The sequence below is a fragment of the Anas acuta genome, chromosome 3, assembly GCF_963932015.1.
Source record: "Anas acuta chromosome 3, bAnaAcu1.1, whole genome shotgun sequence".
NCBI lineage: Eukaryota > Metazoa > Chordata > Aves > Anseriformes > Anatidae > Anas > Anas acuta.
In genome coordinates, this window is record NC_088981.1 from 70511050 (window position 1) to 70531603 (window position 20554).

A 20554-nucleotide genomic window follows, 5' to 3' on the forward strand; every position below is an offset into this window, starting at 1 on the left:
GCCGCGACCGTTGGGGCGCGACCGTTGGGCGGGCGCCCCTCAGCCGCCACCTTGCGCCGGGCCGGGCCGGGTGAGGGCGAGGGGGGCCCGGGGCAGGGGCGGGGCGGGCAGCGGGGCCCCGCCGGGGCCGGGACCGGGATCGGGATCGGGACCGGGGCCGGGACCGTGAAGGGGGCGGAGGGCAGGGGCCGGGCGGCTCCCGGTGTCTCCTCAGGGCAGCTGCGCTGAAGGCTCGCGGCTTGCGGCCGTCCCGCCATGGCTCCCGGCTCCGAGCGGCTCTTCGACTCGCTGGGACACTTCGGCAGGTAGCGGGGCTGCGGGCGGGGGCACAGACACACAGACACACAGACACGCACACTTGTGGTAAATGCACGCGGCAGGTCTTCCTCTGCGTGCACACAGCAGCCTCGGTTTGTGAGGTGGGGTGCGCAGGCTGCAGGGGATACGCGGGGGTGAGGCTGTGGGTAGGGCAGGTGATGGAAAAGAAGCGCTGGACACGGAGATGACACTTCTGCATGCACAACTCACACGACTGAAAGGCTTGTGACCCTCCGTGGGTGCTGTCCTGATGCACTGAGCAGTGTGGATTTCACAGGGGTGTCCTGCTGGAGCAGCCCCTCGTGTCATAGTTTGCTGCGAACCACAGCTTTGTGCTTTCTGGCTCAGTCGCCAGCAGGCTAGCCCACACCACGGTGGGGATCTGCTCCCCATCAGGGGCAGGCAGCAGCCTTTTCAGCAAAGCCTTGAAGCTCCTGTTAATGGTAGCAGCACATACCTGTGCTCCGCAGCAGCCCAGGCTCCTAGCGCCACGTGCAAGCAGTGTCAGTATCAATAACCTCCGTGGTTGTGTAGTATGGAAGGACTTGTTCTTTGCTTAACTGGGATCTCAGCTTAAAATGAAACCTGCCAAGTTGTGATCTCCACGCGTAGCCATCTGAACAATATCTCATTCATGATCCGTTCTGGGTCAGCAACAAAAATATTTTGTTGTGTGTGAGCTAGGAGGGGATTCCTAGCAAACTGTTTATTTTGCTGTTGCTCTTCTGTCTTGCATGCTGTTTGTGAAAAACAAGCGCTTGACACTGAATGCTGACATAACACGAAAGTAATTATTTCTAATGAAGTAGTTTTCCTAATTGAGATAATTTGAAAACTCTGTCTGAAGTACTGATAAAACCACGTTTTGCAATTAAAGGGAGAATAATTCTACAATGATAACTCACTTTAGGACCTTTCAATGAACTGCAGACTGCTGAAACACGCACGTCCATGCTGTCCTCATGGCTGTTCAAGATTCCAAACACCACACACTAAAAGTAAACATAATGTGGGTTATAGTGGATGAACTTACTTTTAAAATGTTGTAAAAAAACTGTTTATTCCTTCAATACTGCTGGATAAATGCTACATATAAAATGTCTGCTACAACATATTCTTAAATGTAGCTGCAGCAAGTTCTGATTAGTTTGCATTTATGCATCACTGTGACAGTCACAGGCAATCAATAGTTTCTTCATTTCAAGCAATTCTCACGAGGCTCGTGCAAGCCATGCACTACGCATAGATCTGGTGGGTCTGCCACAGCCAGACTGTGAGCAGTCCAAGCACTCTGAGCAGTCCAAGCATTTGGGGACTGTTCTGATTATCCGAAACTCTGACAGATGCAGTAAAGAATGGCCAGCTGTTTATATAAATATATATTTGGAGAGAGCATGTATGCATTATATATATAGCTATAATACTACATGTACATAATTGCACGTCTACATCCAATGTGTGAACCTTCCACTTTGCAGAATTGCCATTCACACGTATGCTGACAACATCTTGCTTTCCCTCAGACTCTCCTGCAGAAGTCTCAGTGATGCTGTAATTCTCAGAGGGGTCTCGAGACGTGCGTGGACAGACATGAAAGTGGAGCAGCTCCCGTGTCCTTTGCATTACAGGCAGACTGTATGCCTGCCTGCAGGGCTGCCCTTGGCTGGCCACCACGTGCCCACTGCCACTCCACAGCAAGGCAGGGGGGAGAAAATCTGATGAAAAAAGCCGTGGGTTGAGATGGAGGCAGGGAGGCTGCTCACCGATTACTGTCACAGACAAAACAGATTCCACTTGGGGAAGATTAATTTAATTGATTGCTAATTAAAATAGAGTGTGATGGTGAGAAACAAAACTAAAAATTGAACAGGGGGTACCTTTGGAGCTGGATAGAGCTGACTCTGATCTGACCTGGGGCAGCTGCTGGGCTCTGCACAGAGGCCACCCCTGCAGCCCATCTTTGAATTCAGGCATGAGGAGCATCTGTGGCCCATAAATTCAGGATGGTTGTTTTAAACGTTGTTCTTGAGTCTGTCTCTGGAGCGTGAGATCCCTGCTCGCTGTTGCAGAGGTGAATGAAAAAAAAAAAAGTCCTGTCTGCCTCAAGAGGCCTCATCTCTAATGAGCTGCTGGACCTCAAGGCTCCCGATTTACCTGCATCAGGCTGCATCCTTCTCCCATGCAGCACCTCCTGCCAGGCTGTCCCTGTGGGCTCTCCCTCTCTGCCTCTCAGGTTTTGTAATGAAGGATTTCTAGAACCTTTTTAAAAAATGTCTTTTCTTTCAAACTATTTTTTTTAACAAAATGACGTTAGCCAGATTTTCATACGTTGGTTTTATAAATGCAATGTTGTACCAGCAGTTAGGCTATTTAACAAATTAGCAATGACTGCTTTTCATCTTTACTGAAATGTTTGTGTATTTCTTCAGCCTTTAACACCTTCACGCTATTGCCTTATATGAGCTTGTTGCCCGGTCAGTGGAGCTGCTACAATTTGGACATCAGAAGCAACCCCTACCGGGATTAGCACTGGGGAAAGGAGAGAAGCAGGACAGGGTACCCACCTGTTCCATCCAGACACGGAGTCCAGGAGAGATGGCCACATTTTTCAGCAGTTTCAGTGTTTTCTGTTAATTGCCCTGGAACTTTTCTAGTGTGTATAAATAGATTGTAGATCATGCTTAGCTAATAAAAGACTGAAAGAATCTCTACAAAAGTCAAGGCAATGGGTGTTTGCAATGCAGTCCCTGCAGGTCAGTGCTGTAAAAGCAATGTTTGAACACTTGGTGCTAACACAGTTTCTCTTCTCTCCACTTTGTAGAGTTCTTGGTTCAATTCTAAAGGCCTTCACCAAACCATCTGTCTTCACATCTCAGAACTTTTCCAGGCTCCTATTTACAGGCTGATGCCCTTATTCCCTCTCCTGTTTCATAGCTTCCAGCTCTTGTGGAGATCTGATTATGTCTTCTGCAAACTGTGGTGTGTACATGATACTTTCAGGAATTTTCCAGGAATTTCTGGGTGTGTATCAAATACCAGAGTCACGAGTATCTCAAAGAACATGCTCGCTCATTTCTTCTCATGGAAAAGAAAATAAGAATATTTTCAAACAGTGATTTTTCAAATTCACTTATTTTATAGATTTCTTGATTTTTTTTTTCCCAACAGAACTACACTTTTCAAGCTGAGAAGTGTTCTTGCTGCACATGCAAAAATATCACTTCTTTTCCAGGATAGTATGGAGAAGAAGGTAATCATATTCAGCATTTGAGAGCATGATTTGCTTTTACTTTAAAGACAGAAACATTACAAGCATTTTCTGAATGCTAATACATTTAGTGTTTAGTGCATCCTACACAATATTGGTATTTGTAAACAAAATAATGTGAATCCCTGTTTAAACTCTGAGTAGTTTCCCCAAAGGTGAGCAAAATACTGGTGGTATAGATACTGCTTTTGGAAAAACTTTTTTTCCCCTATATGCTAGGTACTTTATGCAGTGGACAAATTTATAGCAACGTATCTGCCAATTGGTTTTCAAACTATGTCAGTGGACAGCTGTTTGTGTTTACTGGAATGTGCCAGAGAGAAGAATCTCAAATCTAAGTCCTCCTTTGGCTCCTAGTCAGGGGTGGTGTTTGTCAGAAATGCTTGATAAAAGTTCTTCAGCTTTATAACTGTACTGTATTGTAACGTCTGAAGCAGCCTGTGCTTGTCTCAGGTGCCCATAGGGTAAAATAAGTGGATTTAGCTCCATTTTAGTAAGAACTGTTTGTTTGTTTGTTTCATTTTGTTTTGACCTTTTTTTATTTTTTTTTGGTGTCTGTATATTTTGCACAGATTACTCGATCCCACTGGTTGCATAGCATCATCATAGCTTTGGAGAAGTGAGACAAGCCATGTGTTTTCACAGAGCAGGCTCTAGCAGCTGAAACAAAGCTCTTATTATCTATGCTGGACTAGGCAAAAGTAGCAATATTCTCAGGGCTCAGAACCAAAGATGGATACTGGCAAGTGTTCCTTGGTAATGGTGAAAATCACTAGCAGTGCTGTCTGCAAGAGGTGCTAACAAACATTTGCTGGGATCCAGGTCGTACCTGAGGCAGTCTAGCACAGGATCTGTATAGACAAAACTGTACTGCACCCGAGTGTGCTGGCAACCTCACCCTGCCTGTGTCTGGAGTGAAAAAGGGGATTATAAGAGGAAATTAAAAGGTAGGTCACGATACCAGAAAATGGTAGAATCACAGAAGATAGTAAATCAGTTAAGATTTGTAAGCCAGCCGCTGAGATTCAGATTGCACCTCTGAAATGTCGGCAGCCCGCCAGGGTGGCTTCTGGACAAAGTTGTAGCATGGACAGAGTTATGACAGCATGAGGCGATTATCACACGCATCAAGGAGCTGATGATCAGCTGTTTCATCCCCAAATATTATGGTATGAATGAAAATTAAACACGCAAGGCACTGCACAGTGTGTTCTCTGTAATTTGGGGCGTGATATGTCACTCCTGTGAAAGCTCTATTGCTTCTGTAAAAGCTCTGCCAGTAATTTTCTCATAATTGTCACGATTTTCAACAGCACAAAGGTTTTCTAAAGTGGGAAGGACATGTTTTATGAAAGGGCTTACTCACAAGAAGTTTGAGCAGTTTATTGTGGGAAGAGAAATGATTCAAGTAGAATATTTAGAGAATTTGTCTACGGCCCCAGAAAGCTTCAGCACATGCTGTGAAATTTCCTGTGCTACCATGTTGCTGTATGCAACAAGAATGGGACTGAAATACATACCCAGCTGATGTTTCATTTCAGGTGGCTCGAGGCATTAAGCTATAGTGGCTGAGCAAGAACATGAGCTTATCAGCTTCTCAGAAATACAGAAAAAATAGCAAGACAGAAAATACCAACTGAGGTCTCTATTACAAGGGCAAGACTAGAAACAGCATGAAGACAAATGAGAGAGAGATTTACAGGTACTAATGATGGCTGCTTGGACAGGCTGTCCACATACTTGGGGAGAAATCTCATCTCCTTGAAAAATACTGAAATTACCTAGACAGCTGGTGTATGCCTTCATATCATACATTGACAGCCAAATTGTAATGCCTAGCTCCCTCAGACCAGGTCTTCTCCGAAGTTCACATGCAACAAAAAGGTGGTTTGAGGAATCTAGAAGCACCATCCATTGGATCAGAGACTGAACCCTTTCCCCAAGAAAATGTTTTCATTAAGAGGAGAAGTGGGGATCCCTCTTCCTGTTATTTGTAGGCAGCGATGGTGCTGGGACAGGAGTAGAGGCCTGGAGAACAGAAGGAAAAGGCAGATAAGACAGCAGGAAGAAGAATACCAAAAGATGCTTCAGAAGACTGGGAGTAATTTGCTGCTCTATAAAGAGCAGTCAGCACTGCACTTTTGGATGGGGCTCAGTGTCACTTCAGCGTGCTGTCTCCATAGATGGATGTAGCCTGGCCTTTTCCAGCCATGTTGCATCTTCCTCCTCTCTAAGCTGTGAAGGGGATGTGGAAGGGTCTAGGTTCCCACCTGATCCATCTGTATAAGTCTGTGCTAGCTGTACAGGGAAGTTAGCTGTTCAAATCAAGGCTCAATAGAGTAAATAAAATAAAGTTAGTGAGCTCATCCCACTGACTTTACAGGTGTACAGTGTAAACTTCAGACACCTGCATTAGTCACCTTGTCAAGGGGGAGAATGCCCTTTTATAGGCATAATTCATCTGTCTCATTTTCAGTGAGTGCTTTAGGACAGGATGAGTGCTGCACCTAGATTTGTCTGTGCTTCCTCGTTGAGTGAAAAGGGGATCTAGAGAATTGCAGATGTATGATTGCACACTGTATACCGTATATTGCATCCAAGTGAACAGTATACATCCAGATTCTTTCTTCACTTCCAACTTATATTAACTAACTAAGGCTTAGCGAGGAGGTTGGGATGTGGGAGATGCTTCTGGCAGCACACTTTCTGCGTCACAGCATTAGCCAAAATCTTTCAAGACAGCTCAAAGCAGGTACCGTGAGCCTTGCATTGCTCTGCTGTGTGTCAGATTGCAGAAAACCCATCAGATATGCAGCCGTACTGCTGTTACAGTGCTTGCCACCTTGTTGGCATTCCGTCAGCAATACCAGCTGTCAGTTCCTTGAACGCAGGTAATTCCAGGAAAGATTGATTCTGGCCAGAGATTGAATTGAGAGCATTAAGATCAGAGTAAAGAGGTCAAGCCAATTCTGAAAACACTGGGGTCCTGAGGAGATGGAAAGTGAGGAAACAAAACCTGCAGCTGACTTCATGAAAAGGAAAAAAGGAAGATTAATACGGTCATTTAGAAATTACAAAGTAGGCAAAAGTACATTTTTTAACTCTTAAATTGCTAATAGATCTTTGTGTCCTTGCTGAAAAGTTAGAAAATATTACTGACACTATTCATTTAGCCTTTGCTCAAGAAGTAAATGTTACCATATCTATGAAGTAGTATTTCATTCTAATGTCTGTCTAGTACTAGAGAGAAAGTCAAATATGAAATGTGGCAAATAAGCAATAAGATAAGCAATATCCAAAAGCATTTTCTGACACAAAGCCACTGAATATATGGTGAAATTATACAGATAAGACCACATTTCATTAAAATAACTTTTATTCATGTCTCAGACTCTGAAACAAATTACCATTTGGATTCTTTTTCTGCTGTTTAGATCTTTGGAACTGGCTTCGGTCAGCAGAGCTGGGAATTACCCAGCAACTTGTTTCAGCTCCACCCTTCTGAGGGAGAATTTGTGTTTGGTTCAGGGTCCTTTGTAGATCAGTGGAGCTGAGTGAGCTCTGTTTGGTCTCTGTTCTAAATGGATGCGGATGGTACAAAATCAGATCTGTGCAGAAGAGTCCTGGCAGGTCTGAGCAGAATCCAGCTTCTTTGTTGGATTCTCGTGGAGAGTGGGAGCCCCACATATTTCTTACAAATAGTTATGTAAGGTTTGAAAACAGCATTATTCCAGATCACTCCCTTTTACCATAAGAGAAAGACTCAAAGAAAGCACCTGACTCTACTGTGGAGGTATAACCAGATAAAAGGACATTACAGAACATGTTTAGTAAGATGTTAAAGTGGCCTTGGAAACAGTGAAATCTGTCATCTGTATTTCTTTGTTTTTAAGTTAAATTAATTTTAAGTGTTTAATGAGAAAGGTGGTAGGATCATCTTCCTCGAATGAGAAGAAATAGAAATGTTTCTGCTTTCCATGAAGAAATCAACAACAGTATAGAAAAAATCAGTCTGTCAGTAATGGAAGAGACAAATGACCAATAAAACTAATGAAAATATCTTTTCTTTGGAAAGATCAATAATGCTGTTAAGATTTTGGCTTTTCTTCTTTGGAGAGGTTGTGAAAAAGCTCTCTGTCTAATTAAAATGGATGGCAGTATTTCAAATATCCAAGGTCTATTAAATCAACTTCTGACATTTCATAGTATTCTATATAGTCAACGATGTAAATCTCTTGGAAGAGAGAAAGCAGAAATATATTTCTTGTCCTGTGAAGACACAGCTAGGTTAGCTGAACCAATATCCAACAGTGAAACTGGAAGGGGTCTAAGGAACTAAGAACTGGACAGAAGTTCACGACCAGGCTGCTAGGCGAAACAAAACAAACTGAAAAACTCCCCAGTGGGAATTAATCGTTTAATCACATCTTGCTAAGGGGCAGATTCCCATGACCATCCAGGGAGAAGCGATTGAGGACTTCTAATCAGAGTGGGCTGCACATTTACTGTGAGTAGGGGCGGTTTGGAGAGAAGGTAAGCTGCGAGCCTGCAAAAGTAGCTGAAAGTCGTCTTGAGCTTAGCAACCTCTTTTAATGTAGGTGTAGAGATAACCTGGCTTGTCTTGGAGAAGATAGCCCATCGGGGATAATAACCTGGCTGAGAAATAGGAACATGGGAGGGACCGACCATTTGACCTTGCAAGAGCCAAGAGACAAGTTGAACAGAAATTAAATAGACCATATCACGCCGCAGATTGCTCTGCCTCCCTTTCTCCAAGTTGAAGAATTGTAGAATTACATACGTAGAATTGTATGCATGGAGAATTGCAACTTGCTGTGTTGTCTTTGGCAGCAAAGAATCTCTGGCTGAAATTGAGTTGCTTTTCCTCAAGCAATACTTTGATTTATATGTTGTTTCAAGTTTTAGAAGGCACTGTATTATCTAGCACTTAATTTCTGCAGTGTATCTAATTACATCTGAAGTGATTCTATTTGCTCTTGATGACGACTCACTGTGTTGAAAGTCACAATTAACACCAGAACACTGTAAAAGTTTAAAAGGGAGCAAGGGATAGCAAAATGCCCCATTACCCAGGTGATACAAGGCTTTGTGCACAGAAATGGCCTAGGTTGTCTTAATCTTATTCTTGGCTGCAAAAGTCATGTTATGGGTAAAATCATTGCTTATATTAAGGAAGAAAGAAACTCACAGAAATGATTTAAATATAATTTGATTTGTAGAGCTAATATTCTTTATTATTTTAAGTGGAAACTCAGAATATACTAGTATATGCGAGAATGATTATAAACATATGCTAGGAAAGTGACATCCAGTATGCTTGAATTGATTATGCAGATTTCTTGCTTGTTTTACCTTTTCCCATGAGATCTTTCAAAAACCTGTGACGAATGAGAAACTCTATAATCATATTCCAAGTGGGGAGAAATTAGATTTCCTATATTGACATTTATAACCTTTATTGCTTACCAATATGTGGCATGGCAAGAGAATTTATGTGGAATTAAGACTGAAAATGATCTGTCTCCATCCAAATTTTCTTAGCCATTACTGTGAATACGGACCAAAGAAACAATTCTTAAGAAGCATCATTTCATCACTGCAATGGCAAGTGTTCACTCCATGTGTTTGCACCTTCAATTATACCAGGCTTGGTCTTGCAATAGGAATACATAAACAAATAAATAAGTAAGCACAGAATTCATATGAAAACTGATGAGTTTTATTTCATATTTATTTTATAGATGGAAAAAAATCAGATCAAATAAACTTCCATAGTTTGAACAAAGTTAGTTCTAGGTGTAATCAGGTTAAACAGCAGAAAACATAGGATTTACTAGTAGTAAATTTACTAGTAGCAAAGTAGTGCCTCTGCCTGCAATTGGGTGGAATCTCAATGAAAACATTTAAATTCTAGTAGACACTTTGGAGATTGTGGCGTGAAATGATTTGCTTACGTAAGCTGATGGAAACACTACAGCACAGAAGGGAATTAAGGACATAGTTTGGCTTTGTCCCCAAAAAAGAGGCTGACCAAAAGGAAACAGTGTTACTGAAAATATTAGAATTCAGTTTTTCCTGTAAGAAGTAACACTACTAATATATTATGCAGACGGAGTACACGCTGAATTTCTAAATGGTAGATGTTTATACAAATGCTGCCCCTGGAAAGGAAGCATCAAAGTCCAGAGCTGGAAGCAGTTACTCCTGAACAGTTACCTACTGTGTTTAGCACCGATCCAAATAATTCCAAACCAAATTGAAGTAACTTAAAAGCTGCATGGTCATGTTCTTTTTTAATTTAATTACCTGGTACATGTCCTCGAGACACATAAAGCAGAAGGGACACGTGGGTAACTGGAATGAAATTGGCAGACTCCAGCCAATATCCATCCTGCTGCAGCCCCACGTGGAGCCACGACCGCCAGCTGGGGGGCTGCTTTGCTGGCGCCTGGATGGGTGCAAATGCACAAAAATTACAAAAAAAGTGCTTCGTGCTGACTTTGGTCATCAAAAAATAAGGTTGACCTGAAGAAAGTTAGAAATGAATGTGATTTGTTTGAATCAGCATTCAAAAAGGAGTTCCTAATATGTTTTGGAGTACTGTGTCATAAGTAATGGGATGCATTCATTTACCTCAAATCAAGTAATGCAATACAAAAAAATGAAAATAATCTTGATTTTCTTTAAATTTCAGACTTATATAGAAGAACATATAAAAACAAAATCAGGAGACTTCATGAGAAGCAAAAACCTTTCAGAGGCAGTAGTTATTGGATTAATTTAAGCAGAGTTTTCCTCTCGTGTTTGTGTGCATATCGAGTCATTTACATAGGCACTGCAATAAAAAGGACCTGCCATAGCTGCTGTTAAAGGTAAACATTCCCAAAAGATAGTATGAAAATTAATGGTACTCTTCTTGCAAAACCTTGAAACCCAAGCACAGGGAACGTATCTTAGATACCACTTTGTGATGGTAGCTGGCAACATTGTCTTTTTAATGATTCTTCCAGACAACGTAAAATTGTTGCATATGGATAAAAAGTGTATGAGAAAAGGCTGTTTGGGTAAACGGAAAGCATTTCCTCATGCCACTCAACAAAGGCTGGCATCACTTTGAGTGAGCTTGCTCATCTGACACCTAGATACAGATCCATAAAGAAATGATAGTCGGGATAGAAGTGTTAGAGTTCTTCAGGAAATAATTTCTAAAAGGATGGTAAGAATGGTTTGGTGGCTGCTATTGAGTGAGAGCATGTTGGTGTGTTTATCTGCATCCAACACAGCATCTTCTTCCTCTGAACACCAATTCTGGGAACGACCACTTTGCTGATGTGGGCTGAGCCCAAGTCTTTGCAGAGTTTAAACCACCCCTACCTAGGAGGGAAGGAAGTTTGCTCTTGATGCTGCAAGGCAAATAAGGCCGTGTCAGTTGTGTATTTAAGGCTGGTTCCAAATCTGCCTCTCTGTACCACAGCACAAATGCTGCTCCTGAGTCTCATCCAGCTCCTTTCCTCTCAAAAAATAAACGTGTAAGTGTACGTAAGTGCAAAACGGGTTTTTGGATTAGAGTGGAAAGAATGCTGAATGGCTTTTTTTCACATTAAAAAAAAAAAAAGGCATGGAATATAGAGCTGAAAGTGGTCCCTGAACACAAATTCTTTCAGAAATAGTAAATGCTGAAGCCATCCTGTTGAGTTTAGACTGCACAGCAGAAACACGCCGTATTTTCTGACTAAGCAGTTTGCTAACAAGGTGGTTGAAAAGGCAAACAGTCAAAATAGTTCTTGTAAAACCTGAGGAATAGTACAAGTCTCTTGCTAATCGCAGCACAGCCTTGTCACTCTATCATGCACTGAAAGGATTTTTAAAGTTATGTATTAGCTTTTGAGGAGAATCTAATATATTTGCTTTTAATCTGTTATCTTTTTATCTCTAATCTGCCTTTTTATTCTCTAACATCGACGTGTCAATCCCAGATGTACCACCTTGCAAATAGACTGCTGCAGATCACTTGCCTGGATGGAAAGCAAATTAGATCAAGCAACTGATCTGGCTTGGTTTTGGTTTTGTTATTTTAATCATCATCTGTTCTGATGGTTTTTTCAAGTGAGATCAGTTTTCCAGATAAAATCCACAGCCGGGCCACATAAAAAGCACCACCACATCTGAGGGGAGTCTCAGGGGATCGCTGTGTCTCAGGGGGTAAACAAACAGTGGGAAACGAGAAGGAAGGAAATATTTTAGGATGACAGTGCCACAGGGTATGTTGTGTCATGAGAATACAGCCAGTGGTCTGAGATCTAGTTCATTATCTTTATGCAAGGCTGTTTCATTTCAGGTACTGAAATTGCAATATTAACTTTTGCTTTTCTTAGATCATAAAACCTGTGCAGAAGAGTCAGAAAATGCAAAGTTTTGTTTTTTTTTTTCCCCTTTTTTTTAATTTTTCTTTTTTTTCTAAAAGCAGGAAACTAAAAAAGAGAATAACCGGGGAGAAATTTCACAAAAATATTTTAGGAAGGACTGGCACATTTTCATGCTCTGTCTTGCTCAAACTTTTCTGAAGACAGTTTTATGCTCATTTGACTTCTGGCATTCATTAAGCGCCTCTACACTGGAGCAGTAACCTACAAAGTCTTCTTGACTTCTATATTTGACACTCCTGGCAAGAGTGACAAAATGTACTTGCCAAATAATTATCTCCCATGGCAAGTCACTGAAGAGATGGAAAAATACTGTGGAGAGCCAGAGATTATCATACTTTTTAGGACAGTCATCATGTTCACAGACCTTAAAAATGGCAAAAAGGATATGTTTTAAAAAGAAAAATAACATATGAAATGCTATTGAAAATTACTGCTTGCAATGATTTGCATTACTCAATCTGATGTGTGTATGTGAGGATAACTGGCATGTAAAATCTCCAAAACCTGCCTTTTTTTGAAATCAGCCCAGGAAAAGAGATCTCAGACTTTGCTGAGAGAAGCCTTGCCTTCTCTTGGTGAATGTTGGTAGTATTTATTCCTCCAGCAATGTCACTTTCTTAACATTTTGAGGTGTGAGCAACACTCTCTTAGGTCAGGGAAATTTAACTTTTAAAATGCAGTTAGGTGTGGTTACTCAAAGGGTTATATGACATGGTTACCAGCGATTGAGAGCTTTAAGCTTAGCAATAGAGGCTTTCTTACCAACCCAGCATTCTCAACTCAAGCATTAGGGGAAGAAGTCAATCATTGACAGCAGGTAACGAGGACAGTGCAGACTTTAACCCGTGCCTCGTGGGCAGCGAGGTGCACAGGCTCCGCTGTCACCTACTGCCACAGCCCAGCCTGCGGCTTGCTCAGCACCACCTGCTGCCCTGTCCACACGTCTGGCATACCGGTGTCCGTCATGAGGCTGCTGCTGTGGCTTTCTCGGGCCTGTATCCACCCTGCAGTTGCTCTGGCAGGCAAAGCTCAATGCGTCTATAGTACTGTCCCGTCCCACATATCATCCTCCTTACATACTTGTCATGCTTTCTATATGTTGTCACTGACAGCCGAATTAACTCCTTTTTGCTAACTATGCTGGTTAATGAATTTCCTGACCTTTGCACAATCAGTCTTTCTAGAAGAAAAGCTCTTCCTACCCCCACGAGATGCACTACAGTTCACAAGCTTGTGCTTTTCATCCAGCATCGTCCGGGATTCAGCAGTGAATTTCCCTTTGCAGCAAAGGAGGGCTTTCAGGTTTTCATTATGTTTGGACTTACGGAGAGAGCCCCGGCCAGCCCATTGTGGAATTTTACTGGAGAGAGCAGCAGGGAGCTTTTACAGGCAGGGAAGCAGCAGCTCAGTGCAGTGGCAGGGCTGTGGGATGCCTTCAGCCACCAGTGCTGCCAGACACTTGTATAGCTTCACATCTGGCCTTGTGCTCTCCTCTTCTTGCTTCCCTTGCCTGCTGAAGTCAGAAAAATAATAACACCGTAGAGTGGATTTCTTTGCTGGAGCCAAATAAGATTTTTATAACATTGAAAACTGAAGAACACTTTTACAAGAACCGGCTATATCTAGTGCTAAGCTAAACCCTTGAAAGATGGGTGAAAAGTGGCACGACACAGATATTTCTCTAAAATAAATCCTGCGTTGCTTTTTATAGAGTTGGACACTGCTCTATAGCACACAAAGGAAAAATGAGGAAAGGGTAAGGGATTGCAATTCATACAGTTTTAGATAGCAACCAGAGGGGGAAAACTGATAATTCTGTATGAATAAATGATAGAAGACAAGGACAATTTATTCAAGGTTGCACAAGGATGTTTTATAAGCTGTTGATAGTCTTACACTGAAAAGGGGAACATTGAGATTAGATTTAATGAGAAACTTTCCAACAGAAAGCTTTGATAGCAGAGCAGTCTGTCAAAATGGTTATAGAAGCGCCATCACAAGTGCTCGGGAAGATAAAAAATGAAACTCTCAAGGGAGAAGTTAGTGCAGAGATTAGCTGGAAATGATGCAAATTATGGCCCCAGCGATGCTCTCGGGATTTGGGTTTTACAAAAATGATATAGTGCATTGGTTCATGCCATCTTCTCAGCTCATATCCTAACAGGTTGGTATCTTCTTTTGAGTCTCTCCAAGAGGAAAGGGAATCATTTTATTTTTTTTTTCTCACTCTTACTGGGCAGAAGAGAGATGATGAACCTGATGTTTGTTGTGCTGGGAGAGCTAATTAGTAAGCTTGAGATGAATGTATGGGAGTTTGAAATTATTTCATTCTTCCTGTGTCTGGGAAATACCAACTGGGCTATCTGGCACTACGATGTCTTGTTGCATAATGACAAACGTTGCCAAAACATCCTGGCTCCAAGCATGCTACTCTTTACTAGCTAGTAGAAGATGTAACTGCACAGTTTGTAGGGATTTAATTTGCTACTCTGCTAGAGGTCATCTAGTCCTGATTTTAGCCAATTCTGCATGCGGCAAAAATAGCCCAAGTTACTGAATTTGGTCTTGCTCTGCTATTTTTAGTTTGTCTTTTGATGAGAACCATTGCAATTAAATTGACACTGAAGAACTAAAAAATGTTGCTAACCATATTTGTCTGCATTAGTAGGGGGACAAAGGTAACATTTCAGAATAACCTTTGGTTTTGGGTGGTCTAAGGTAGTCCAAAAGCCTTTCAGAGCAGGTTCACCCTTGCTTTAGTTTACAGCTAGGTACTTAGTCCTCGAGAAGCTGTTCTCATGACAGAGTATCACTAGGCTTAATTGTCAATAGAGCTGTTGTCAAGAGAAAGTGGGACAAAACCCATTGCATCTCAACAGCTGTGTGAGATGAGGATGGTGAGTGGAGTTAGGTTGTACTAGAGAACGGTTCCATGAAAATGTTATTTGGACATTAAGACAACGTATCCAGCAAATTCTATGTAAATACCTTGGCTCTGGATAGTTTAGAAATTCGTTAGAAACTGTGTTGACAGATGACTAAAGGTCCTTGGTCTGGTCCTGTTGCATACTTTATCAGAGGAATTCAAGGCTAGATTGGATACATATCAGAAAGGAGTTGCCTTTTTTACAGGCACACAAGACATTTCATGGCAACTGTTTTTTAGGCATCGTTTCCCGTAACTTCAGCAGAGACTCTGACCATGTTCAAAAAATCTTTTTGTTTCCTTATGTTTCGACTATCAGAAGCTATCCTAGAATTTGCAGTCCGTGATGCTAGTTCGTTGCAAGTCTTTTGACATTCAGAATGTGTGTGCATTGTATACACAAAGAGTTGCTTGCACCTCAAGCATATTTGAAAAGCTGTTAAAATGCCAGAATTCAGGCTATGTAGAAAAAAATTTTTTAGTATGTTTGTTTTATGATACAATCTTTAATGCATAACTGCACACCCTGCTTAAGAGAAAACCCAGCCCAGATTACAGCTATCTTTTGGTACAAAACTGTTCACATTCTGGCTTCTTCTTACAAGTGTCTGCATGTATTCTCTCTTTGTCTTGCAGAGGCAATAAAGTGAGGTAGGAGATAGGCGGAGTACAGGTACATGGATACCATGAGGTGAAATGAAGGGCATAATGTGTTTGCTTTGTTTTATTTGATGGGCACATCTCTATCCCTCAGAAACTGAGGTTGTGACATTTTGGTTCCTCTAACCATTCCGGTAATCTTAGGCCTTGTTTTGAGGGATGGACTAGATGGGATCGCAGGGTGGGGAGTTACTTCAGATCGTGTTCTTAAGGTCAGAATTGTTTCTTTTTAAATAGTGTACATGTGTCTAACAGCATTTATTTTTTGACAAAAGGGACACCTGATATTTCCTGAGGATAGGTGGCTTCTGCTGAGCATCTTTTTTCATCTTTGGTCTCTTGCAGAGCTTAGCTAATTTGGAAGCCATATTATAACAAACCACTGGACATTAGATGATGCCTCCATTTACAGCTTGGCCAAGATGATTGGGCTGACTCTAGCAAAATGATTGTGTTGATGGTTTTGTGCATACAGAGGGCTTTTCTTCAGTAAACCTTTTTTCTTTCCCTTTGCAGATTTCAAGCATGTGTTTATTTTGCATCTGTCTTTCAAGCTATGTCATGTGGCATCCATTACTTAGCATCTGTGTTTATGGCTGTTACTCCTAACTTCGTCTGTGGGATCCCTGGGAACGTGAGTAGTGTTCTCTTCTACAACTCCTCTGAAGCAAGTCTAGAGGACATCTGGACAGTATGGACAGCAACAGAGAATTACATTGTAGTCCAGCTGGAAAATGGAGAAATCTGGGAGCTTAATCAATGCAGCAAGGCCAAACGAGAAGTCAGTTTGGATCTAGCATATGAATATAAAGGCAACAAGTCAGTGTTTTCTTGTTCTGATGGATTTCTTTATGATGATACAAAATGGAAGAGCACTGTTGTTACACAGTGGGATCTGGTCTGTGACCGAGAATGGCTTGCAAAATTAATCCAGCCTACATTCATGCTCGGAGTCTTGATTGGAGCAGTGATTTTTGGTGATATTGCTGACAGGTAAAGTTCCATCCTCTGAACACTGTAGGCTCAGACTGCAGTAACTCCACATGTATCTATCTGTTTTGTTGGTTTATTTATTGTGTATGAATTTAGGAGGTTTTGGTATTGTTTTATTCACAGCTATGTTTAACTCCTTTTTTTTTCCTATTGCAAGTATAAGTTTTAAAATGTGTTTGCAGATCATTTGCTTTGGAATTTATTTCCCACTTTGTATCATCCACTGTTAATCCCTTGAATTGTCCTATGCAGCTAGTGTTTTGCCCTTAGATTATTTTTTTTATTGTTATTATTTTTTAACAGGAATAGTAATAGTGGTATTGGCAACAGTAAAACCTGGGAATGAGTTTTCACCTCATTTTCCATGAGGAAAGATTCCTCCTGTTTATTTCTGGATATGATGAACAGCTGAAGGGCTTCATCCCAGCTTCCGTCATGCATAAAGCTCTGTGGGACTGATCCAAGGCTTTGAGGGTTTGACCAACCCCTTTTTTTCCTTACTGTCCAGTTGCAGTTTTTCCCTACAAGGTTAGTTTAAGCATCAGTTTCTTGGTCCAGACAGGAGGAAAATTGGTCATCAGCAACCTTTGCAGTGGTTCCAGTTATTTCCTAGCGTGATCAGAGTTCTGTTTGGGCCCAAGGAGCGTCAGGCGGTGCAGTGCCTCCATCAGAGCTGTCCTGTGGTCGCGGTGCCAAGGCTGTCCTTCAGCCAGCCCCCTCTGGCTCTGCCTCCCTGGGTGTTTTCTGAGGTCACACACTGAGAGCCAGCTTCACAGACAGACTCGGGAGCAGCAGTGAGGGTGTATGTCTCTGTCCTTCTGCGTCTCTGTTTTCTCTCCTAACACAAATGCTGCAGAAGAACGCCTAGTTGTACCTGTCCATGTGACTATTCTAATTTCAAAGCTACGTTGTACTGTCCTAGATGCTTTCTATACTTGTGTTTTGATTTGAAGACTCCTTCAGTGTTACTTACCTCGTTCTATACAGGAGCTTGTTGACTAACAGCTCTGTTAGGTGGATAGCGAAGATGTATTCCACAGCTAAAGCATAAGCAGGAAAAGAAGACTAGGCACATTGCTCATTATCACAACACTGTGGTGTGACAACATGGGAATGCAAATCAAAGATGATCTTCCTTTAATTTGTCTTCTGGAGCACATGGAATCAATCCTTCCTCCTTATTCAAGGATTTGTAAAACCGTATTTAATACAAAACCAGAATATAATGCCAACATTTGTTCTGTGTCCCTTTAAATCATTCATGGCTTTATTAATTAATACCCAGACATGATTTATGAGGTTACGATCATATTGTTCTCATTTCCATTAATTCAAGCCATGGACAGCCAGTTCAGATAATGCACATATCCCGAGTTGCAGATTTACAACCATGGATTTACAGCTGAAAGTTATTATTTTCTGACACATCCTGGCTGCTGAGAAATAAGTTTGTGGGTTCCTCCCATTCCCAATTAACAGATTTCCCAACAGAAGAGCCTGGACAGCTGGGATTCACTGGGATCTCTTCTGGCAGGGATTAGAGTCCCAAATGTGAATGATGACTCCTTCCTCCCAGACCTTCCAGGTCAGGGCTGGAGAAAAATGGGAGGGCGCTGGGAAGAGCTGTGCCATGTCATTGCTTGGGCTACACCGCCTGCTCACAATGTCGCTTCCCAGGGTTGTTTTGTTGGAGTACCAAATATTCACAGAGAAGAACAGACAAACGGGCCCCCACCCCTGAAAGTCCTCAAACTCTCCATTTAAACGTAATGTCTACATCTGTGAAAAGCTGTTTGCATTGGAGTAGGTAAGAAGAGCCCAAGATACGATATTATCATGGGATAAAAATGATTCTGTGCATTTTGTAGACAAAATGGAATAAAATGATTCCTCAGTAGGGTGTTGTGCATCTACTGCAGATTTCTAGGTCTTCTCAGCTGAGCTTCTTATTGTTAGCACACACTCACTTGTTTAGGTACAAGTGACTATGCTAGGCATATGTCATCACAGATAAGTGTTGTTAGAAATTACTAACTTATTAACTAGATATTATCTAATATAAAAGATCTGAAAAAGTGACTCTTACGTACTGATGTCATAAATAAGACAGAGTAAATTTGTAGACTAGTTACGTAGAAGTTAAGCTTGACACTGGGCATGAGCATATGTAACACCACTTCTGCACTTTGATTCCAGCCAAGAATTCGGGGGTGGAAGCTCCTTCCAGAGGAGTTTCCTTTCTCTTTGGTTTAGATGGAAATTTGCTGAAAAATTAAAGTTTTCTTTCTCGCATGGTAAGGAAAATACAGGAAACTAATCCAATGGTTCTGTGGTGAGTGAAAATTTTAAGTACAGTATTTTCAGACTCACTTCCAGACAGGGTCTCTGAAGTTGCAGCTTTATTTTGACAGGATGTTTATCATTTTACTCATCATTTTACTGCTGCTGTGATTTGCAGGCTGGGACGACAGCGTGTTATATGGTTCACAAGTGCTGGTCAGTTTGTATTTGGCGTCGCAGTGGCGTTCACGTCTGACTACTACAGTTTTGTGATTGTGCGCTTTCTCCTTGCCATGGTAAGAAAGGATGCTCACCCTGTCTCTTTTACGTGTTATTTCCTACCCCTTCTCAGGAAAACCTCCCTTTATTCCTTCTTCCCTCCCTTACTTCATTATTCTAAAGCCCCCTCTGTTGCACTTATTTCAGCAGAGCAGGGAGAGTCTGAATATTCTTGGACCACAGCACTTTTCCTCTTTGAATTAATAGAAAGCATCTGTATGAAGCAATGTTTGGTACCTCCTCCATCCCAACCTCTGCTGGACTGGTAATTAAATACCAAGTGTGAGCAGCGAATTCTGGTTTCTGCACTGCAGCTGGCATTGCATTTCTCCGTGCTGTTACCAATGGAGTATATTTTTCTGAAAGTAACAAATCTAATATAAGTATGATCTTTATCTCTGCCATTTTCAGCGATGGAGGAGAGATGCACTTTTTCTCTTCCATGCATCTCTTTGTTCTTTTAAGCTACATCTGAAGTACTCAATATATAGGTAGACGTGTTTAGCACCTAGATGTTTATGCTGTACTGAAGGGTGTTCCAGTATATGTGTGTATGTGTATCTATACACACATATATATAACATCTGTATATGTATGGTAAACAACTTTAAATTATGTTCTTACATCCAAAAGTATGTTTATAGTCTCCCCATGTTATGCATCAAGAAATTAAAAGGTTGTCACAAGAAAAATTATATACGTTATTTAAAAGAGATTGGAAATTTGAAAATAATCCCATTATTTATTTTTTTCCTGTGAGTGGGTAGTCAAGAGAGAGCTTGAACCTGGAACTCCCTTTGCCTGGTTAGAGCTCAGAATGATTTCCCAGCAGGAAAACTGCATGGTCATTTCACCCTTGATCAGTGAGATCAGCAGGAGTCCCTCTGCTGACTCTCTGGCTGTTGATTCTAGGGACTATGCTAGTTTATACAAGCAAAAAGCTCTGACCAAACTGATGCTTTTTAACTGCTCACTAGGATAGATTTGAGAGGTGAAGGTGTGAAGCTCTAGTTCTGTGCCACTGAGATCAGTGCAGCATTCCTGTCAGCACCGGTGGGCTAAGAATCAGAGTTTATTAACTGGAAGACTTGTAACCAGAAAATAGATTTTTGAATTGATTAATCAAAATAATATACTGGAGTATTTTCTAGCATAGATTTTCTAGCTGTGTTTTGAAATGCTTTGAGCTATCAAGAGTTTAGAGTGTTACTAGAGAAATTGAAATATATATTCAAATATATATACAGTGAAAGAAAAAATAGTTAAATGCAGAATATGCCAGTAATTCCATTCTTTGAGCATGGTTAGATAATGTATGAGAACCTGCAACTGTGTAAATGAGTTTCTCTTCTAACATTGTAAAAAATTGATTTAATGAGGTAA

General features: G+C 41.4%; 1 protein-coding gene across 1 annotated transcript in view; it reads left to right on the forward strand.

Moving 5' to 3' along the window:
- Positions 1 to 94: 94 nt before the first annotated feature.
- SLC22A16 (solute carrier family 22 member 16) overlaps positions 95 to 20554 on the forward strand; it is a 33924-nt gene continuing 13464 nt past the window's right edge. The window contains exons 1-3 of the mRNA XM_068677712.1: positions 95 to 305; positions 16136 to 16612; positions 19071 to 19188. Of these exons, the coding sequence (XP_068533813.1) occupies positions 256 to 305; positions 16136 to 16612; positions 19071 to 19188 (645 nt within the window). The 5' untranslated portion in view covers positions 95 to 255. The remainder of the gene's footprint in view (positions 306 to 16135; positions 16613 to 19070; positions 19189 to 20554) is intronic.